This window comes from Mugil cephalus, chromosome 3, assembly GCF_022458985.1.
Source record: "Mugil cephalus isolate CIBA_MC_2020 chromosome 3, CIBA_Mcephalus_1.1, whole genome shotgun sequence".
NCBI lineage: Eukaryota > Metazoa > Chordata > Actinopteri > Mugiliformes > Mugilidae > Mugil > Mugil cephalus.
In genome coordinates, this window is record NC_061772.1 from 5,290,695 (window position 1) to 5,313,464 (window position 22,770).

The 22,770-nt window shown below is 40.9% G+C and overlaps 1 protein-coding gene across 8 annotated transcripts in view; it reads right to left on the minus strand.

Annotated features, from left to right (window-relative positions):
- The window catches only part of tjp1a (tight junction protein 1a), an 86,423-nt gene that overhangs the window by 27,406 nt on the left and 36,247 nt on the right, over positions 1-22,770 (minus strand). Inside the window, exon 1 of one of the 8 annotated variants that reach the window (XM_047581722.1) lies at positions 14,096-14,566. The exons of 6 other annotated variants lie outside the window; for them this stretch is intronic. In XM_047581722.1, the coding sequence (XP_047437678.1) occupies positions 14,096-14,119 (24 nt within the window). In that variant the 5' untranslated portion in view covers positions 14,120-14,566. Of the gene's footprint in view, positions 1-12,655; positions 12,814-14,095; positions 14,567-22,770 lie in introns of those variants that run through there. One more of the 8 variants, XM_047581723.1, reaches the window with a different exon arrangement.

Below are 22,770 nucleotides of genomic sequence, written 5' to 3' on the forward strand. Positions count from 1 at the left end.
AAGCAACACTAGTGCCCTGTGTGTCAGCCTGCGGGGAGCGACGGTACAGCTGTCTATGGCAGAGTGCTGAGCACAGTCCAAAACAGAAGGGGAAGGGAAAGACATAAACAACACCACACGTGGCAGGGTGCTCATTTACTACACCTTCTATAATCAACCTTTTAAAATAACACACCGTGGCATCTGTCCACCCTGTCATTGTGATAATCCCACTGGCTCGCCCCTTCATCATCACCTAATCCCCAAACCATCTCACCAATCATCTTCAACATCATCATGGTCATTAGTGTCACCACCTTCCCTTCTCCAAATATAGTTTACAGGAGGCACACACACTGCAGTGCCGCCATCTGCATGTGACCAAGAGCCACTTCCTGATAAGAGTTTCTAGCCTGCGTGAACACATACTACTGTAAGTTTGAGAAAGAAGGTCGACCCCATATTAAATGTTAACTAGATAACAATACCATTTCAGGGTTTACTTGGATTTTTAGCATAAATATTTAACTGAAACCATGGAGTTATGACTGACAGAAAAAAAATAGCAATGCTTTGATAACCAATTAGTAAATCTGAATATTTTATAAGTGATGTTTTAAAGAGAGGTTAAAATAAATGTAAACCTATGCTACATTTGCTGCAGGTCTCCAAATCAAAGTTTGCAGCCAATATTTTCCTTTCATTCGTCTGCATCATATCCAATGGATCGGTTGGCCTGAACCTCTAGAATACACAGTTAACCTTTTGACTCTAATTTCCATGGCAGCTCTCTGTGGATGTTATTTATGTCCATAATTGGCGCAGAGGGCTTGACTGCCCCCACCTCTCTATCCATCCGTCCCCTCGTCCCCCCCCTCCTCCTGTCTGCCCCTACGACTCCCACAGCACTGCCACTATTGTGTGAGGGGACCTGACCCATTTAACCACGGCTCCCCCCGACATTCCCAAACACATCCACTCCTCCAAAGTGTTTTGTGATATATTCATCCATCCGTTCATCTATTCATTCACCCAACAGTCCGAGCAGAGAGACAGGGGCTACCCTATGAGAAACCACTGTGTGCTGGGGTCATGTGACCAGGCGGTCAGGCAGGCAGGTGGCCTTGTCCTTGAACTGTGTGTTGTGCTGATAGGGAGGGAGGGGGAGGAATGGGAGGAGGGGAGCAAGGCTGTGGGCTGTATACAACATACAGTACTAAGGGATATGGCACATAGAAGTGTAGAGAATGACATGTGAAAGAACATGTCCGTCTTATTCCCTGCTCCCTTGTCTCTTTCCAACATACACCCATACACATAATTGACGTCCATGAAATTAACTCTTATTCAAAATCGATCAAGCAGTATTTTTAAAAACGGTTTTGCAAACCTTTTATGTACCTTACCAAATGTCAATGCACCGACAACTGAATCGTCCTACACATCCAATACGCACCCGCACACTAATCATAATGGTGGCTAGGGAGTGTTCACAGGAGGTGGAGAGTCTGAGCCAAAAGAGTGTAGATAAACTTACAAATTAGTAGACTTACTTCAACTTCATTTCTAGTTGACTTCTATGTGAGCACTGTATTAGAGAAAGATTTAAATGTATTGCAGGTTTGTAGCACTGCAGCTGTACCTTCAATCACACCATATGACCTGACAACACAATGAATACAGCCTGTGAGATAACTACTACATTAAATAACAACAGCATTTAGTATGTACAGGCTATGTCACACAGGAAGTGCCACAACAATAAAACCACTGACAAGAGAAGTAAATAACATGGACCATCTTATGTCAATTCAGTGTTCTGCTGGGAAACTTTTGGACCTGGCATTCGTGTGGATGTTACTTAGACATGTAGCACCATATTTACTCTACTGGGACAGCTAGGCCTCTCAGATGAGATTATTGTGGTAATTAATCACTGCAGTGTGAAGTGATGATAAACAGGCTGCTTGATTGAGTATGAGATACAGTATAAGCAGGATGGAAATACTGGGAAAAAGGCAATTAAAAAGCCTCTCTGTGAGAAAACCAACTAGCACATCCATTCCAAAGAGGTATTAAGAGACATCAAAACAATAACAAACAATTCACTGTAAACAAGTTCATTTTAAATGCTAATTAAGATGCGATGTAGATGAGGGAGGCAAGTGCGGTCACATCCTTCTGAAAACAAACTAGATTTTCCCGTGCAGAAAAGCTCTTTCAAGCCATAGCACAGTATCAAAAGGTAACTTTGAGATTTCATATGTTTTTGTACCGGAATTTTTTCCGTGTCTAAATAATGAAAATCCTGATGGGAACAACAGATGAGGTTTATCTCTGAAGTCAAAGAGTGGTGTGAAACAATGGTGCACTTGATGTGGCACAATCTGGCGGCAGCCTAGTGTATTTATACATCCATATTAGTCAGGCTTGAGCTCTGGCCAGCAAGGCCCAGGGCTGGGAAACAAAGAGTAGCCATCAAATCACACACATGTGTACTTGTCTTTGCACACACTCACACTCTTTCTCTCTCTCACACACAAACACGCAGAAGCCATGATCTAACACTACAGGGCCTCTTTGTTCGAGCTACAGACTTGCTCGGCCCTGCCTGGCCCACCATAACACACAGTCAAGTACAGACGTTAACAGCTCACTCAGGCTCTTCAAAGGCAGAGACTAATCCAATTCTTTGGGGCAAACTGATGAACTGACTGGAATGAAACGAATGAGCTGGAAAATAATAACCTGCTGCAGAAAGAACTGATAAATAGGGTCAGAACTTGAACGCAAGTCATAGCAAGTTCAATTTATAGAAAATACACATCGACTATGTGCACACTGCCAGCAGCTTAACAATCTGTGGATTGTGAGCCAATCTTTTCCAATTAACATAAAAGGGAAAGGGACAAAGCAGCAGGTGAGAGTGAGGTCATCTTATGACTAATGCCATAGGCTAAGAGGAGGTTTAGTTAAAGCACAACACAGGCTCCTTATCAGTGCGTCAGCATTGAAACTGTTGTCCAGTGGTCCATTACTCACTACCTCTCATCATCTGCCTTCCCTTCTTTTGAACCACAGGAATGCTTCATAAAGTGGGAGTATCAAACGCAAAGTCCAAGACGCAGTTTTTCACAGGGTGTGAATGTGGGAGAAGCAAATCAGAAAGAATAGTAGGTCAGAACTAACCTTTCAGCCACTGAGTGAGAACACAACATCGCAAGTTATTTAGAGGTATAGAGGGGTAATACTGCGCAAAAGGACAGAAGCAGTGATTGTCTAGTGGACAACAAGTGTGAGGTAAAATCCTGAAAAAGCTTTAGGTCAGTGTGTCTGCTCTTCTCTGATAGCCTGAAGCAGGATGTAGGCAAGCACAGCCACAGCGCCCACAGGAAAACACTCCACTTCCTGTTTGCAGGAAATAGTTTCAACGTCCAGAGAAATCCCTGCACAAACTATTGAGAACTCCTCCAAGTATAGCTTATCCCTGCTTTACCTGAAACCTTAGAAAGCACCTCACTTGGTGTTGGAGGGAAAGTGACCATTGCATAAAAGAGTCCGGCTGTGCAGGACACATTTATCCCATCGCTTTTGTTCAAATCTGTTGGCCCTTTCTTCTTGGCTGTTTACAGGCTGGTCAGGTGCATATGTTAAAAGCTACAAAAGAAGAGAAGACTAACACCTTAGGAGGAATATCCCAAACTGCAAACTTCTGCAAAAGAGCCACCCTATCAGCCTATCGCTGGGGCAATTGTATCCATGGTAACCATATCTCCCTTCTACCAAGACCCAACGGAAAGAGAGAGACAACAGTGCACTGAACAACACATAATTATAATTAGACACACACAAACCCGCATGTTTTGCTGGAGGGCAAACACTCAGCAACAAACATGTGCAATGTGTAAGCTTTTACATTCATACATATTCTTTCAGGTCACTGAAAATAGTACTGAGTGAATTATGATGTGTACATTTATTAACAAACCAATACAAAGCAATTGCTGCCATGTTTGGCTTGAATTGATCAGCAGCAGTTTTTTGGTGCAACTAGTTACTGCGATTGGAGGAGAGACGGCTGAACACGTGTGTACACACAGTGTTGAGATGAGGCCAAGTAGCCAATAGGCAGATGATGATGATGATGATGCAGAGCCTCAGTCAGCACTGATGTACTGTTGTGCTGACGTGCTCAAATATGTTTGAGTTAATTAGTTTCAAGTAGCAACTCTACACTGGGACACAGCTCCATGAAAAAACGTTCCAATCTCCTCAACACAACATCCCAGATCCTCACTTACACGTGCAAGCATACACAGAAACGTACACACACACACACACACACACACACACACCTCTGCTGGAAAATTATCTGACACAGAGTCACTGCTGGAATAGTGAGGGTAGGAATAAAATACAAAACCTATAATCCGGGCTTTTGGATTAAAATGTTAATCTGAGCCATGCTTCCCTCTGAAGTTTACGGCTGCTGTCTCATGAAAACAGACCAAATGAAATGAATAGGAGGACGGATGGATGCAGAGCTAAACAACACTGTTATTAGCGAGCATGGTCTGTGGAGGATAGTGTACGGCTTGTACAGTATATGGTACATCCATGCAAATGTATCGATCTTATTCTCTCTTTTAACAGAATAAACACCCAGAGTCCTGACTCAAATGTAATCCTGTTACATTCAAGAGGCATCAATAAAGCCGACTGTAAGATATTATGAGGGAAAATCATGAAAGCTTCCTTAAAATATATATTTTTTTAGCTAAATTTATTACACTCAAACAGTCAGAGGTGTATATGGTTAACTGTAATGATTTCAATACACTACCCATTATTAGCTGATATTCTCGTCTGGCCTGAGGAATTCAAGTGAATAATAAGTGAATGAAGTGACAGCTTCATCAGAGTCTCTGGGTCAGGTGCTGGCTCTGGATATTTTCGCTGGCCGCAGTGCAGCTCTGCAGAGCTGATGTGCAGCGAGCTGTTCACTGCTGTCCACTGACCCAGACACACAGCTAGGCCAAGCTAACATCTCATGTGCAGCTTGTCCAGCAGCAAAGTCATCCCAGCTCAACCACACTAATTGTTCTCTGCCTAGAGAGACAGGAAGTGTTGAGGTCACAGAGGAGAATAGTAACTTCTGGTGGGATTCTGACTTTGTTTTACCACACTCGTTCTTGTTGGTTTAGTTCAAGCTGTGTGTTTTTCTCACAAACTGCAAAGTTTCAAAGAGCCTGCTACACAGCTCATCTCTAAGATTTGAGGCACCTCACTCTCAAGAGTGAGCCGTTTATATAACGGCTGGATAATGTTTTTCTACAAAGGCTGGAACTTACACCAGCTTATATTCAGTCCATCTTCCTGTTACCAGTCATTTGAAACTGTAACTGTCTTACCTTTTCCAAGAAAAATTAAATTTAATCAGTTTGTTGACAAGAAAATCTTGGATGGGAATATATCTGACAGTGTTATCAGAGGTCCTTGTCTCATCTTAGTTATTTATGAGTATTAGCACATGTGGGCTGGTATGAAAGAGCTCATATCAGCAGAGAGAACTGAATGTTGTCAGGATACACAGATGAAGTCTTGTTTATAACTGTTGTTTCTAGTGGAGTGGATTAAGTGAAACACACACGCCCACTACAACTGTGCTTTATTTTGTGGAAACAAACTGTAAGCCAAGGTACTGAGAGCGATAACCTGATCCAGCGCTGGAACTGGAGTCAGCCAATCGTTCCCCACACAACTATCAGTATTCCCACCCTTCCCCTCCCTTCACACATACATAAATACACTCCGCAGGAATGTGCAGATAAGAACACAAGGCCCGCCTCTCTCACTCGTTTCTCATTCCAAACGGTTTCCCCCAATTTTCCTCACCTCAGGCTTCTGCCACAACCTCTCTCTCACCTTTAGTTTGTTTCCTTTCTTCTGAAGAAAAAAAAAAAAGGTGTTCCAGGTTTTTGTAGATAATGGTTTCTACTTATCCAGCCATCGTGTGACTAGATTTGACAGTAGTGAAATAAACTGCACCACATGAGCACGCAGGGATGCACACACACACACACACACACAGTAAACAAAGCAGTGATACAGCATGGGTCTTTCAGTCTGCTCACGTTCGCCTGCCTCCAGACAGAGAACCAAAATTAGCTACTACCAGCAAAGAGCAATGTGGAGTCTCATCTGGCACAGTCCAACCACAAAGACGAGCATCATTTCAATATTCAAACGTAAGCTTGGAGCAGACGTTTAGAATATCTGACACAGAAATAAAAACATTAGGGCTTCCAAATTTCACAGCACAATATGTCTCACACTATGCAACTCTGAGCCACAACTCATAGTCTGCAGAGTTGCATGGTGCCATAAAACAAGAGGCCAAGCCCACTCGATGACATTCCCAAGCCTTCTGAGGACTTTGCTACAATAGGCATGTTGTGGGGTAGAATCTATAGTGAATTAATGAGTTACTGTTGTAGCGGCCATTTTCCCAGCACTTAACTGGGGACATAATTACCATTCCACCAAAAGATGAGGGGGGCGGTGCATGCATTCTTTAACAAGATGCATAAGGACAGAAAGATAATAGATACAGAAAAGAATTTCTTACAAAGGAAGCTTAAACCCCTCAATGTACCTCATGAACTAATTACTGTTTGCAAAGGACAACTGGTGCAAATGTTCAATGAAGTCTTATCTCGTTGATCAGTAATGCACATACAGTAACCAAACATCATTAAGCTGTTTCAGCTTTGTGAATGAGGGAAACACATCCAAAGTGTCCTGATCACATTCTTTGCCCCACAATCCAAATATTTTATGCTTCAGTATCTGCTGAAACCAAGTCAGCGGATTGTTTATACAGCTGCGCAGTGCAAAGTTAGAATCAGGTGACATGCTACACTTCCTCTCTCTTTTCTCTTTATAATGTAACAATTTCAGTCACTTAAAAGCTGGTATACAGTAAATAAGAATCAAATGTGCGTTACTCTCCATTGTAAGGTTGTCAAGTATAAAATAAAAAGCTTCAAAAAGAGTATGCAACATATTCAGAATTACCTGAAACTCATAATTAAAGCAAGCTGAGCTATTTCAGATTTTGGATTGCAAAAAATAACAGTGTGACTATTTAGAGAGGAGAAGTTGTATCGGTATGTGTCGGTGGTGCAGGAAGGCTGATTAAAATTTGTGGTGGGAGTTCACAAAAGACAATTAAACGAAAAGAAAAAACAAACATCTGCAAAGATTTAAAGACTAACCAAAGCAGTATACCACAACTAATAGGACCAACCCACATCTGAGTTATCCTTTCTCTGATCCTAGAGGCTCCCTACCACCATGATACAATGTATGTTCATAATGTAGAGAATTGGGTTCATATCCAATCATATGTTTAGCTCAGGTTCATTACAGCAGACAAAGCACATTCAACGCTTTATAGTCAACATCAAACCTGGCAGGTGTAAGATTCATTAAGATAGTTTTCAGAGAAATGTAAACAACACTGCTCTTGTCCTGCAAAAGTTGCTCATACTTTACAGGAAAGGGTTATGCAAATTAACAGTGAGGAGGTAGATAAGGCTACACACCACACCAGCATTTGAAAAATTTGTAGTTATCAGTCTAGTGTATGACTAAACCTCTCTTTCGTCCCAGCAGTACACTAAAACAGTTACCTTCATCAAGAAGGAATTCTGACAGCTGGGAAATGTACACACCAGTTTACTGGGAGTGATGATTATTCCTTATTTCAGCTGCAGACAATGTCTACCACAGGATGATGACTGTATTTTTTACTACCGATTGTATGGAGGATAAGCAAATAAATACACAACACATAGAGCGTGTGTGCGCAAAGGGATGTAGGGCAACAAGCCTTAGGATGAATCTGTTCCAGTCTCTTTCTCTCTTCCCTAACCAGCTGAGCCATGGTTGCACTCTCTCTCCTACCTCCGCACTTCCTCTCTCTCTCGCACACACACAAAACAGCCTGTGTCAAATCCCCTATGCCTGTAGTGGGAATAATAAATCCCTGCAGGGACCTGCCCTGCAGTGTCCTACCACAAACACTGCAGGATTGGTTTGGAGTGTTCTAGCGTTGCTAGACCTGCTGACTTGCTAAGCAAGATTCAAAGTTGTATCATGCTTTTATCCTTCTCAATTAAGAGCCTCAGCAGGTGAGTGAAAGCTGTTCAATCAGTTTATTCCAGGAACAAAAATCTTTGATTGATTTTCAAACGAAGGACAAATCACAGTCTGGTCTTCCGAAGAAACCTTGATTATATAATATTTAGACTGATCCCTGCTAAGATCATTCTGCCTGCAACAACCTGCTTGTGTAGCCATGCAAAGCCACACTACAACTGCCAAGTTCAGTGTTCACTCTACAGTTTTCAGCCCAGTCACATGGAAATTTGACAAAACATTTAAATGAAAACAAGCATCTCTGTCTCAGTAAACCTCTAAACCTTGCTGACCGCTATCAAGATTAAGCAATGAAGATCTGAGTACGTTTTATTGTGATTATTAGACAAAATGGACTGTTTCCTGCGTCATTTGGGTGAAAAGCGAAATTAAGATATTTACCAGCAATCCAGATCTCTAAACAGTGGCCGCCAAGTAAGTGGTGTGCTCCTCCAATAATGTATAAGAAGAATTCATGATGATATCTTAATGGGGTAGATTTGAGTCAAAGATCTACTGCCCTTGGAATAACATCCATCTCAAGATAACTAACGCACAATGCTGCCAGACCACATTGAGCAAAACAAAAAACGGCCATTTTTGCAAGGCTTCTGCTGCTCTTGTCCACAAAAGCCTTCGACAACACTAGCACTAACAACTTGCTTGAACTCAGTTTAAATTAAATTAATATGAGCTACAATATTACAGATTTAATGCTATGATTATAGAAGAGAAACAGTCTTTATAAGATCAGCCATGTGACTCAGATTATAGCTGGTGTGTCTCTCTCTCCCACTACTTGCTCCCTCCCCCACATAACCCTCCTCCCTCAGAAGGCATTTTCTGATTTCTTTCTTTTTCCCCTCTCTGGTATCCACCTGGCTTTGCTGTGTGTATGTGCTCTGGATTTCCCTCCAGAGATGAAAGGATAAATGGGTCAGATATCACTGATAACTGCCACACGCTCAAGCACCCTGGCATTGAAACAACACAAACAGCTGTTTGTACCAACATTATGACAAGCAGTAACAAGCAACTCTCTTCATCACGGCTGTCAGACTCTCTTACAGGATCATTTCTCCAGTTAAGCTTACACTGTATGTGAGTTAAAGTCTCTCATGTTTGATGGACCTATGCCTACACATTTATTCCAGACAAAATAAATTCTGTGAACACATATTCAGAAGGTCACAGGCATGGACAAACCAGCCAAAAAAAAATCCGAAGGCCAGCTGAGCCAACATGCCCCGGGCTGCTGTCTTCAATATGGGCAACTGACATCCCTCTCATGTTGTACAGAGACAGCCTACACCTGCTCTTCTTAAGGACCGAGAGGACTTTGAATCAAGGACCTATAATCAAAGACTTGTTTCTTACTGTGAGCAGGAGTGAGTGACTGAGTTTATGCATCAGACCTGTCTTCTGTGGATCTCAACAAATCTTAGCCGCTGCAAGCAGCAAACAACCCTACATTTATGAGCCCGCAGACAGACATGTGTACTCACATCTGTAGGTGCTTTAAATGTGTGTGATGTATGAGTGTGAGCGTGTATGAGTGTGTCCTTGTTCATGCACCAAAGCCGAGTATGGATATAATTGATCAGATTGGATAAAGATTGGATAAAAGATTTAGAAACTTAAGATTAAACTCTTTGCCAAAGACACACAGACACTGGATGTTCTCTACTACGTTGATCACTTGCCATATCAACCCCAATTCTCCAAAAAGGACGTGGAGCTTAGGACACAGAACAAAAACGCCATCAAGACCATTTTTCTCTATCTAGCACTTGCTTTTCTAATTGCATTTCCCTACTTCAGTGATGTAAATGGAGATGTGTAATCATCAAAGCAAAACAGAGGCTGCTCTTGGCCCGCTGTGCAACTCTAATTAATACAGCCTCCTCCATCCATCCAAGCGCATTTTCCACTTATTTCAGCCTGTCTTCTCAAAATACACCAGTCTGAAGACTGGAGGGATTGCTGTTATTCCAAATTAATTTTTGTGTGTGTTACGTTCTTTCAAGTATACAGAAATGACTGAAGGCCAAACACAAAGAAGGAGGCCACAATTTGCCGTAGTGAAGTAAAGTTCCAAGGATGTAAAAAGCAATAAGACTGAGTCACACACTTTATAACTATAACTTCATTAGTCTGGGTTTGAACAATTAAACGTTTTGCATCATTGCGCATGAGTCAATCCATCATCAAATGTAAGAAAAACCTGTGTAACCAGAATATTTTTTAACCGTAACCATGAGGAAGAGCCTGTGTCCTGGGCTGTTGGACTGACTCAACTTTCTAACAACTATTGTTCAAGGGTACCTCTGAGATTTGAAATGAAAAATCCCAAATCTGCCTCTCAGACCAGTAGGTTACAGCGACCCCCAAATACTCAGTAAATCGCACGCTTACTAAAAAATAAACAATTCAATATTGTAGCACAGCCTCTACGTGCGAGCATGTCAACAGACAAGATCCACAAGCTTTATGACGTCAAAACAAAGAGACAGCAGCGTTTGTATTTGGACTGCTAACCCAAGTTTTGTCTGGTTGTTGGTTGTGTTCAGTGTCTGGGAGCTGCCGTTGTGTCATTGTGTTTTGTTATTCAGACAAGAACTCAGTGAAGACGGTTAGCACGACGGCACTGCTTTCCAGTACATATACAACCTGTAAGCAGTTTACTTCGGCACTCGTATCTAGACTACATAGATTTCCAGTATAATGTTACACTCTAAGTTGGTGTATGCAACCTTTTGTAAAGGAAATTATGTCATGTACAAGTCATTGAACATTAAATCACCATCAGCAACATCTTTCCTAATTAGTTACAGAATGTAGTAGGGAACTACCTTTTCCTCGCTACATTAGCTCTGTAGCCGTATTAATCCAGTCGCACAATGCACAGGTTGCCTTCGAGGATAAGATAACAGTAAAGCCTTTATGAATCTCTCGACTGTGATTAGTCGATACTAAATATTAAAGGATCTGTATTGGTTTAGGGTGGCAAAAAAAACTTGATTATGTTATCGCTAGAATATAATAAACTAACGTTTTCTAGTTATGTTCACGCATAATACATTTTGAACAGAATCATAAGGTGAAAGTTCAAATGTGAAATGGGTTCTTTCATTCATACATATTACATCAAAATACATTATAATGATTATGTTTGAATAAAGATTTAAATGTTTTGTAGGGAAAGTTAATTTATTTTGTAGTAATTGACCAAAGGAGTATTGATCTAATGAAACAAATATAATTTGTTGTAGCCCCATTTCAACCAACTCTGACAACATGTGTGAGTAGATGTTTCCCTTCTATTTCTCTGAAACATAAGCTGCTATAAACAACAAATAAAATAAACTGATAAACTGCCATTTTGTGGTGTAGATCAACACTATTAGGTAAGACAGAGTACTTTCCTCTCAAAAATGTGTAATAAGTACGTCTAAAACATAATACTAACCTAGTGACACACTATGAGTACACAGGATTGTGGAATAATAACATTACTGCCCCCTGAGGCATGAGGCCAACACACCCACAGATTTTAATCTATTCCCAAAAAACCACACTGCAACATTTTATCACAGTTACTCATCAACTGTAGCTCCATGTGGTAGGTGACCAATACCAAGATCATGACAGTTCACCACCTAATCATCAGGTGGGAGAGAAAATGTGAAAACTGTGTGATGAACTGACAAGAAATCTAACCCACAGTGGGAATCATACGTCTCAGATTATTTCCGAGAGTCAAGAAATATAATATTCACTTTTACTGTACACATTTCTGGATTTGTTACGTTTTAATATTGGTTTTCCTGGATTCATTAACTACAACGGTTTGTTAAAATGTTTAGTTATGATTAAATTCAAATTACACTGGCAGATGATAAATGATTGCACTTATTTACTGTCCAGCAAAACCTAGAATGTGAATCATTGTGTCATGATTTTGTTTGTTTTTCATAAGAGGGAGAGGGAGCGAGAGAGAGAAAAGCTAGTAGGATAGAGGTTAGGAAAGAAATGCTGAGGTAAATATAAAAGAAACATCAATTCCCCATACGAAACATCAGAAATGATAGTATCCCTGGTAATGTAAAGAAGTTAGCTAGCTCTCCACTGGTCTCAAGCCACTGCTGCCTATGAACAATGAGGCATTAAGGTCCTTTCATCCACCTGACAGAAACCAACTTTTATGAGTGTTGGAGTCAACTCACTCTACTGCTAACACTTCAACAAATACTTTTACCATCACTGTGTAGGAAAGCCTTCATTCAGAAACAGCTAGAGAAATCATGCGAGATTACTGATAAACAAAATATATATTCTGAACCTCTGCTCATTATCCAGCATGTCCTGTAAATGACTAAAACCTGTTGCCTCAAGGAAATGCAGTCCGAACTGTCAACCTGCTCCTATAGTTTCACTTTAAACTGAAAGAAAAGAAGTGCTCGAAAAGTCCTACCTGTTGAAACAAATCACATGCGGTTCGAGACGAGTTTACGAGACAAAAATAAACCGAAGACCATGTTAATGCGAATCACGTACTAATTAGCAAAAAAGAAAAAGCCGTAGGCTCACCACACACTTCAAGTAAACTACAGCGGTACGCTCTCTGTCAGGGTGTTGCCACAGCCATCAGGTACGGTACAGTATGACGCCACCAGCTGATATGATGGTTTCGTCTAACTAGAAAAACCGCCCTGACCTGAATAGCGCTACCTCTGTTAGACAAACACAGCACATTCCTCACCAACATTCATAGTAAAACAGAATATAGGGAGAACATGCTTTTTAGGAATTTTTTGAATTATTAAATTCAAATATTTATTTATTTAAGGCGACAGAATCACATGGTGCACGTGTGGAAATGTGGCATCGGTTGATTGCCCTGCTGCCCTTGTCATCAATGTAGGGAGGCTGTATTAATGACTTACAATGTATAATATATGTACAGTACCATGTACCAAATATTGCACTAGCTTAGAAACATCAGATAGCTACTGCTTATTATTTATGTACTGGTTAATGCTCACTTTTTCTGTATTTTGTATCACCTAATCTATCATCTGCCACAGTGTAAATTATGTTATAGTTTTTGTTTATATTCTGCTTACATTACAAGTCCATCTGTATAATATGTTCATAGTAACTCGATCAATCATTCTGTATCTTGCTCACTCACCTTAGTATATATGACCTCACCTGTACATAGGTCTCCATCTATAAATATTGTCCATATGCTATAAAAACAACCTGTACCACGCTTATACAGCACACTATTTATGCTACATGCACTTATTGCACTTCTGGTTCGATAAACTAGACTGCATTTCTGTACCTCTGCACCACTGTAAAGACAACAAAGTTGAATCTAATTTAATATATGATACAAAACTACAAAACCTGCAGGTCTTTACGGGTATAAATCCAGGTGATTTAAACTGAAGAACAGGCAAGTCCCACACACAGTTGGGACTTCACCAGAGTCAAAAATAACACTTTAATTAAGGTTATTAAAATAAGATTCATTATAAGGGTCTCTGTCCCCCATGTTGTTTCCATTAAGTTATCTTGATCAGCAAAGATAACCTACAACCAATGTTATGTTCTTGATCAAAGTGGTGGATCAAATGTAAAAAGCTGGTGGCAGTTTCTCTCACAACGGATGAAATCGAGTCAGAGGGATTTCCTGCCGCTGTTTTCAGAAAACTGGGACTATCAACAGGTAGCTGAACTGGGACCTGCCATGAACACAACTGGGTGAGTAAGCACCACCAATACTAGACTGTAAGATTAGCCCCTGCTGCTATTTTAGCAAACGTTAACCTTTCGGTACAACACACATTACATAATCTAGCATCGCGACGTGAACGCATGGCTTATACCCGGCCAGGTTACCCACCTTATTGGAAGCTTTGGAGGACATTTTTCTCTATCCCGCTTCAAAAAAAAGTGGCAGGTTTTCAAAGTTGCCTCCGTCTCTGTTGTGATAATCACTTGGGTCGAGTGCGCTATGTTCCTTGCAGCTGAATATTCGCCCAGCTGCCGCCACGCCGGGCTGCGTTGTTATTTTATTTTATCCAGGACGACGAGAAACATGTCACGAAAAGCCGTGCGGAAAGTCCAAAGTTCATTATCTTATCTCCGCCGTCCTGAACGCTAGCGTTAGTGCGGCCAGGTGTCGAGGCATGGAAGGAACTCGGGGAGAGTCAGGGGGAAAACAACACACAAAAAACACGGCCTCCTTTCTTTTTAACGTCCCGTCGCTAACCTCTGGATGAAAAGTTGGGGAGAGTGGGCATCACTAGGACGGTTTCCAGTAATGGCAGGCTTGGTAAACCTCTCCCAGCTCTCGGCTCTGTGAGCAACGGCCGTGTCGTCTCTGTGCGGAGCGGACCACTGCACGCGTGTAGGGGTGCTACATCACTGGGAAAACGGGGGCATCGTTCATTTACAACGACATTTACGCTTCTATGTGTGTTTTCTTTTCTGATCACTCTCACAACATATTATTGCACCGCAGCATTGCTTACTTATTTTGCTTTGTGTCTTCTTTCATGGACGCGAATAAAGTGGTCACCCCTGTTTTCCTTTGGAATAAAAAGTCCGGGATACAATAAGGAGAAGGGACGTCGCTGTCCCTGCTGATGCTGAATGCTCACTTTCACTGTATGGTGATGGTGCATGCTATGTGACACAAGGACTGCATTAGTGCGTAAAGATTAAGTGTAAAAAAAACCATACCATGTATTCTGTTTAAACACAGAATGCAAGATCGCCGCATATATGCGTGAAATGGGCCACAGGAAGTCTGCCCTCTGGACAAAACAACGTGAGCAGAATATTTAAAAAGTTAGTTGCGTAAGAAATGATCGACACTGTTTTCCCTGTGTTTCTCGTTTTGGTCGATTACAAAATGAGTCAACGAGCAAATCGGGGAGCTCTAATTTATATTTAAAAAAATCGTAGCTCTGAGAAATTGGCAGTGTTTGTGGTTGATAAGTCACCTTACAGGAAACCACAGAAGCCATCAGTTAAGTTCCTAAACCAGACCCCACCCACAGGATGCAACAATCTCAGCTTGTATTGTTCCACAGTTAACTTCTGTTTCCAGGAAAAACCATGTACTCTATGCAATATTAAAGTAGGCCACAAGAGAAACACAAAATGATGAAGCAGTACATTTTCTTTCTCTATTCGTACACGTAATTGAGGGCATATGAACCCAGAGACACACCCTATCTTTTCCAAACAAACTGAGCAATCACACTCCCCCATCTAACTCCTCTAATGGTTACTTCCTCTGTGTCTTTCTTCCTCAACTGTGGAGGAGGGTTTGGCAACAGTGTAGGTGGTCCAAAGAGTTAATTCCCACCAGACGTAAGCCTACCAGGCTAAAATGCCGCCAACCAGGAGTAGCAGACATATCTCGGGGATTGCAAGCAAGGGATGACCTCCTGAAAGGGGAGGTCACGCCAAGATGAGGATCGAGACATATGAGCAGCTCTAACACCGGCAGCCGTCCTTCAGCAGCGAAACGCACAATCATTACTAAGGCATATCTGAAGAAGACACTGACTGTGGCACAGTGTTTAATCCCTGCAACCTCTTGCAAAACAGACACTAAATATATAAATAAACACATAACATGCTCAAAAAATAATAATACATACTAGTATAGATGCAAGTCGCTCACTCCTTCTGAAGCTCCTCAAACGCCTGTCAGGATCAATCAGTGCAGACAGCAGGATGTTTAACATGATCACTCGGGATAGGCAATTTTAACACAAGAAATTATGCTAATCGCCTTTAAAAATGAAAATAAAGCGCGGCCTTCTCTCTGCCGCTCGCTTCTCACTCTCATCCACACCTGTGATGATACATCAGATGTTCTTATAGAGTGGATCAAGACATTAGTGACACTCCAGTGTGATCAAAGCTATCTTTGTCCCTGCTGCCATCTCTCTCTTTTTTTCTCTCTCTCTCTCTCTCTCTATTACAAACATACAAACACAAGCGCTGAGACGCAGCTCTTTCGGACAACGGGCAGCTTCAAAGCTCAGGTGCGCTCATGGAAGAGCAGGCACATGGAAAACAAAGGCGAACATGTGGGCCTACATTTGGTTGGAGCACATCACAAGGTTCACTCAACCTAGCATCTCCTGCAGCCAAAAGGCTAATGTAGAGTGAAACCGCATAATGTGCACACCTTAAAATTGCAAAGCTGACTGCTGATGCACACAGAGGCAACCAAACACACGCAACTGCACGATGACGCATACAGCGATGATGGATGTGAACCAGTTGTCTTACACTGGTGAAAGTTCCTAAGCAGATGTTTTCATCTGCACCGAGTTAGGTTTCTGTGAGAGACTGTGTGATCCCTCATACGTCCTGTTGTCTCATGGCCGCCCTGCAGATCCAGCAGAAGCTCTTTATTTTTTCATGCTAATAAAAACCTTATGGGGCACAAGACCATCTGAAGTTCCCTATCCGTTTATGTCCCATTATTGTAGCCCACAGAAGCAACACCTACAACTTCTACAAAACCTGCCATGTAAATAGTGATATCGAGTTGTAAATTAATACATTTTTGTTTTTTTGTGAATCTTTGCAACATGAAATCACTACCCTGACAACACTTTTCACAAAGATCAGCCAAATGCTTCTATTGGCCTTTTCAATTGATACACATTCCCAGATAAATATCTCAAATATATTTTCCCCACTGATTGAGCTTTGAGAAACGTTCTATCACTTTCACTCAAAGGGTACTAATCAGCTCAACGAAGGCCACAAAAGGAAAGGTGGTGGTGTAAATCTTTAATGACCTGTATAACAAATGTCACATCTCTGCTTAGGAGGCCAACTGTTTGTGGCCAGATTAGTATCATATGACAGGATTAGCAGGCATCTCACAAATGCACCCCAGACCTCCTGGGTAAATACTGCTTTAGCTTTTGTGGGGATTTAAACACTCAACACAAATCTCAGGAATTTAAGAAACATGACTTTTACATGTGAGAAGAATTCATAAAATCTTGGACATTGTTGTGAATCTATCTTAACAAACCAATACTAATAAACAGCCAATAAAAACAGCATGGAATAGATAATTCAATCTATAAGAAAAATCTGTTGCTTCACAATAAAAAGGCTTTTCAGAGGGTGCAAACATGGCCGACGTGAGGTTGTAGTGTATACATGAAAATCCCAAACAATAACCCAGGTCTCCATCCACTATGAGAGTCTCCAAACCGGATCTTCCACATAAAACTGTCATCTGTTTCCAGTCACACAGTACCTCTCTTCCATATTCGGTCACTGTGCATGTGATTCATCAATCACGCCCCCCCCCACGCCCTGAGTGAGCACACTCCCAACATTTGCAGGCAGCATCGCCCAGGTGAAGTAAATCAAAAACTGCATGGTTTAACGCATCGATGGAAGCAAATGCTTTGAGCTAAATTTATAAGCAGTTGATAATCCTGCCATTGTCAGTTTTGTTCTTTTGAAATTCATTCATGGCAGAAGTAAAGTAAGAGAGTGGGGGAATAGCCTGAAGTGCTGTTATTTTGAGTGACACTTCCACTTAGTTCCTGTGATGAGGAAGAAAGCTTTTGGAGTTCTAAATTTACCACGGTGGGTCAGTCGCTGATACTAGAGGACCAGGCTACTTTTAATCTTCTGAAGACATTTACTCCAAGAGGCAGCCTGTGATCAACCAACCAAGAAATCTCATGTTTTCTTCTTTCTCTGCCTCTTTCTCGCAGTTTTTCTTCTCAACAGACAGACAAGGGTTGCTGGGCTTTTATAGCCAGAGAGCAGAAACTACGCTGCAGTGAACCTGGTTGAACTGCACTCAGTATGCTCTATGAACCTGGTGAAAAAGTAGCCATTACCTCATGCTTTCCATCCTGGTGACAAGCGCGCCGTTTGCTGCAGAATGAGACTGTAAATTAAGAATATGTCAAATTCCAAGGTACAATCCACAATAAACTCAGCTCAGTCAACTCAGTGTGTGCGTGCGTGTGTGGGGTTTACCAGTAAATACCTCATGAGCAACAATGCAACAGTTTCCTTTCATTGTTGCAGCAGCATATCCCACAAATGCAACTTCAAGCAGCATTTTGTTACGACCAAGATAAATTTAACGCAGCAAGTCCTCTGAATCATGATACGGAGAAGAAGAACAGACTGTTCTTAAGAGTTTCATGTCACAGTCTATGCGCAGTCATGTTATCGTCTATCATAGTGGTCCACTTTGAAAAACTGACAATTCATTCCTGCAACCTTGCAAAAACTATACAGAAGTAAAAAAATAAAAAAAATATTGTTGTTGCAGGAATGTGTTAAATAAGTTGCACTTCTATGTGACTTCTATCATCTGCCTCCACAGAAAAACAGAAGGGTGCGTAAAAATATTCGTCCATGCTTGCTGCAAATTCCGCATTGTGAGGCAACAGTAGAAGAAGAGGATTTTACAGTTTGTTGCTGTACCATATAATTACATGAACCATGGTCTATTGTTGCTTTTAAATCACGCCAACTCCACACAAACTAAGAGTGAAAGAATGCCAAATTGGATGCACATATTATTATAGTCTCAATTTACATACATTCAGGTGATGTGCTTGCAAAAGCTGATTATTGTTATTACTGTATGCTCTAAAACCACAGGAACTGAAGTGTATGCCTGGAAATTACCCTCTGTTCAAACAGGCTGATAGTGTGCAGTGTGATTGTTGGAGTTTAGTTGTGCTCCCGGTTAGAGACTGAATGGGTCACAATAATTCTCTGCACTTTGTTTTAGCATTTCATGTCATCTGGTAATACATCATTTGTTAGATAAACTAAAAAATGGGGTATTCATCTTTCTTTGACCGGCTGCCAAAGAATCCCAAGGAGACCAACCAATGCCCTTCCAGAGGGTGCTTATCATATGTATGCAGCTGAAGATACACTGCAATGAGTTATTGCAACACATCATGCATAAAATTCAACACAGGCATCAGAAACACATTACTATTCTCATATTAGCCAGCCTAACAGAAACACACATTTTACTGAACCGTTGCTACATGTTTCCACAGACAGAATAAGAGGATGTAATAAAAGCAGCTATTAACCCGTCTGGCAGCATTTACAGTAAACGCTCACCTTAGGACATAATAACAGCACAGAATAACAATATATACTGTTCAAGTTCACCAGAGTTTATCTCCTAAATCACCAAGAATCCAAACCACATTCGGTAATCTAAGGTTGTGGATAAAAACACTGAAAAATAGTGCAGTCAGACATTATGAGAAAAGGGTAAAGTTTTTCATTGTTTAGGCTTCAGTCCAGCACACTGGATATGAAACAAAACAATGTCTACACAGCATTAAAGCTCAGACTCTCTTGAGGGTCTTGAGGGTAGTTGTGGCTACATCACACGGACAGGAGGAATTCAAGCTCCTTTACTACTCAGTCCAAGGCCAAGGATTTTAATGGAACACAGCTAGATGACAAAACAGCATGTTTAATACTGTAGTTGTACTCATTTGTAATCAATTACAATTTGATTACAAATACAATACAAATACAATTACAAATACAGTGTGCTGAATAAAGTGAAATCAATCAAAAACAGCGATGTACAGTGGTGTAATAAAGTGTTGGCCACCTTTTTGATTTTTTTCTTATTTTTCTTGTGTTTGTCTCATGTTTGTCACACTTAAATGTTTCAGATCATTAAACTACTTTAAATGTTAGTCAAAGATAACACAAGTAAACACAAATGCAGTTTTTAAAGTTTAAATGAGATTTTTATTATTAAGGGAAAACAAACTTCAAACCTACATGGCCCTGTGTGGAAAGTGTTTGCCCCCTAAGACTAATTACTGGTTGGGCCACCCTTAGCAGAAACAACTGTAATCAAGGGTTTGTGATAACTTGCCATGACTCTTTTATAGCACTGTGGAGGAATTTTGGCCCACACTGTAGAGTTGTCATAATTCAGCCACATTGGAGGGTTTTCCAGCATAAACCACCTTTTTAAGGTCGTGTCGCAGCATCTCAGTGGGATCCAGGTCAGGACTTTGACTAGGCCACTCAAAAGACTTCATTTAGTTTCTTCAGCCATTAAGATGTGGACTTGCTGGTGTGTTTTGAATCAAGTCCTCTTCAGCTTGAGGTCATGAACATATGGACGGACATTCCCCTCAGGATTGTTTGGTAGACAGCAGAATTCATGGTTCCATTTATCACAGCAAGTCTTCAAGGTCCTGAAGCAGCAAAACAGCCCCAGACCATCACACTACCACCACCAGATTTTACTGTTGGTATCATGTTCTTTTCCTGAATTTTTTTTGTTTTTGTTTGTTTTTTACGCCCTCCTAAAGTTCAACTTTTGTCTCATCAGTCCACCGAGTATTTTCTCTTGTCTTGGAGATCATCAAGATGTTTTCAGGGCAAACTGAGATGAGTCTTTTTGTTGTTTTTGCTCAGCAGTGGTTTTGGTCTTGAACTCTGCCATGACGCCATTTTAGCTCAGTCTCCTTCTTATGGTGGAGTCATGAACACTGACCTTAACTGAGACAAGGGAGGCCTGCAGTTCTTTGGATATTGTTGTGAGGTCTTTTCTAACGGTAATTTTGATCGTCCGACCTGGGAAGGTTTACTACTGTTCCATGTTTTCTCCATTTGTGGATAAGGGCTCTCTTTTGAGTCCCAAAACTTTAGAAACGTCTTTATAACCTTTTTTTCTTTCTTATTTCTCCTGAATTTCTTTGGATCTCTGCATGATGTCTAGCTTTTGAAGATCTTTTGGTCTACTTCACTTTGTCAGGTAGGTCCTATTTAAGTGACTTCTTGACTGAGTCCACTGGTGTGGCAGTGATCAGGCCTGGGCGTGCCTAGAGAAATTGAACTCAGGTGTGACAGACCACAGTTCAGTTATGTTTTAACAGTAGGGCAAACACTTTTTCCACACAGGGCCATGTAGGTTTGGATTTTTTTTCCCTTGATAATAAAAACCTTCATTTAAAAACGGCATTTTGTTTTCACTTATGTTACATTTGTCTTATATTTAAATAAGTTAAACGATCTGAAAGACTTAAGTGTGAAGTGTAAACGTATAAAAAAAAAAGAAAGAAAAGAAATTAGAGCACTGAAATATACCAGGGACGACACTGGAAGGACACTTATGTATGTGCAAGAGCCAATGTGTCTGTGTCTGAACCCAGCTATGTAAATGGCCAAGAATGGTGTAAATCTGCAGCTTAATAAACAGGCAATAACAAACACTCCAAAGCTCTCCAACTTAAACTGAGAGACAGAATTATGCCTTGGTAAGTCCAACAGCTGCAGCTCAAGTTACTGTGTTGACAGCAGGCAGCAGGCGCTTAAATGCCATTTGACACATGCTGTAAGTGGCATGTAATTGATTTTCAAGGAAGAGTAAAGATTTACAAGTCTATTACAGGAAGCAACTGCAGATTTGAGGTGCTGTCATGCTTTGGGAACAACTTGTCAGAAGATTTATTTTACCAGTGTCTAATAGCACAGTCGCACATCTCAACTGTTGCCTAGGCCATGCCAATTCACAGGCAATTTGTTTATCCTCCTTTATTTTAGGTGGATTCAGCCTAACAGGGTTTTCAGATTTGCTTTAAAAAGTTGACCAACCCAAAGAACAAGAGTGGAATAAAAGCTTAAATAAAGCTTAAATGTTGTTCCTTGTAATGAAACACTAAGCTTGACTGAAGTGTTTGGCTGATTCTGACACCCAGCATCAGGTTGTGGTCAGAGGTGTCTTTTTTGCATGCACATACCGTGAAGTAAACTTCTACCACCGCAGCGAGGTGAGACGTTAAACCACAGGAGGTCAGCAGGAACAAGCTATTTAAAGTGTGAAGGATTTAGGGCAGAAATGAAAGGGGGTATTCAGTTGGCTGCAATATGTAACCTCACCAGTAGATGCCATTAGGTGCTACACAGCAGTCCTTTAAAGTGTACAACTTTATTTGACGTCTGTTGAGGAGTTGGTTTGAATGACACTTTTATCAAATGCACCTTGTTTTTCAGCCTTGTATTTTGAAACAGGCAACTTAAATTAATTTATGTCTCTTTATTATATTAAAGTTGCATAAAAACCTGTCACTGTTGTCACATGATTGAATGAGCTACCATACTATGTTAAAACCATATCTATTGCAAAAGATAAAAACAAGTAAACGATATATACATTGTCAACATTACCCCCTGCATAGAGAAGACAATGGCTTATTCCACCTGGAGCTGATTATATTTGTCATTTGAAATCTTTTTTCACAGATGAACTTAAAATAACTTTTGAAAGGACCCAATGAGGCCAATGTCAGCGTCCGTGCATGTGGTTGTGTATGAAATGGGTGTTTCACTAACTTACACTTATGTAAGTGCCAGTAATAAAACCTACTGTGAATGGATCTACACACGAAGAGTCATTCATTCTGTCGTGTGTTGTCGTTTTATGAGGTGACCAAAAGAAATCCTGTCCAGCTACATAAGAGTTACACCACTGTTTCCAATGTAAACAGTGCAGCGACAATC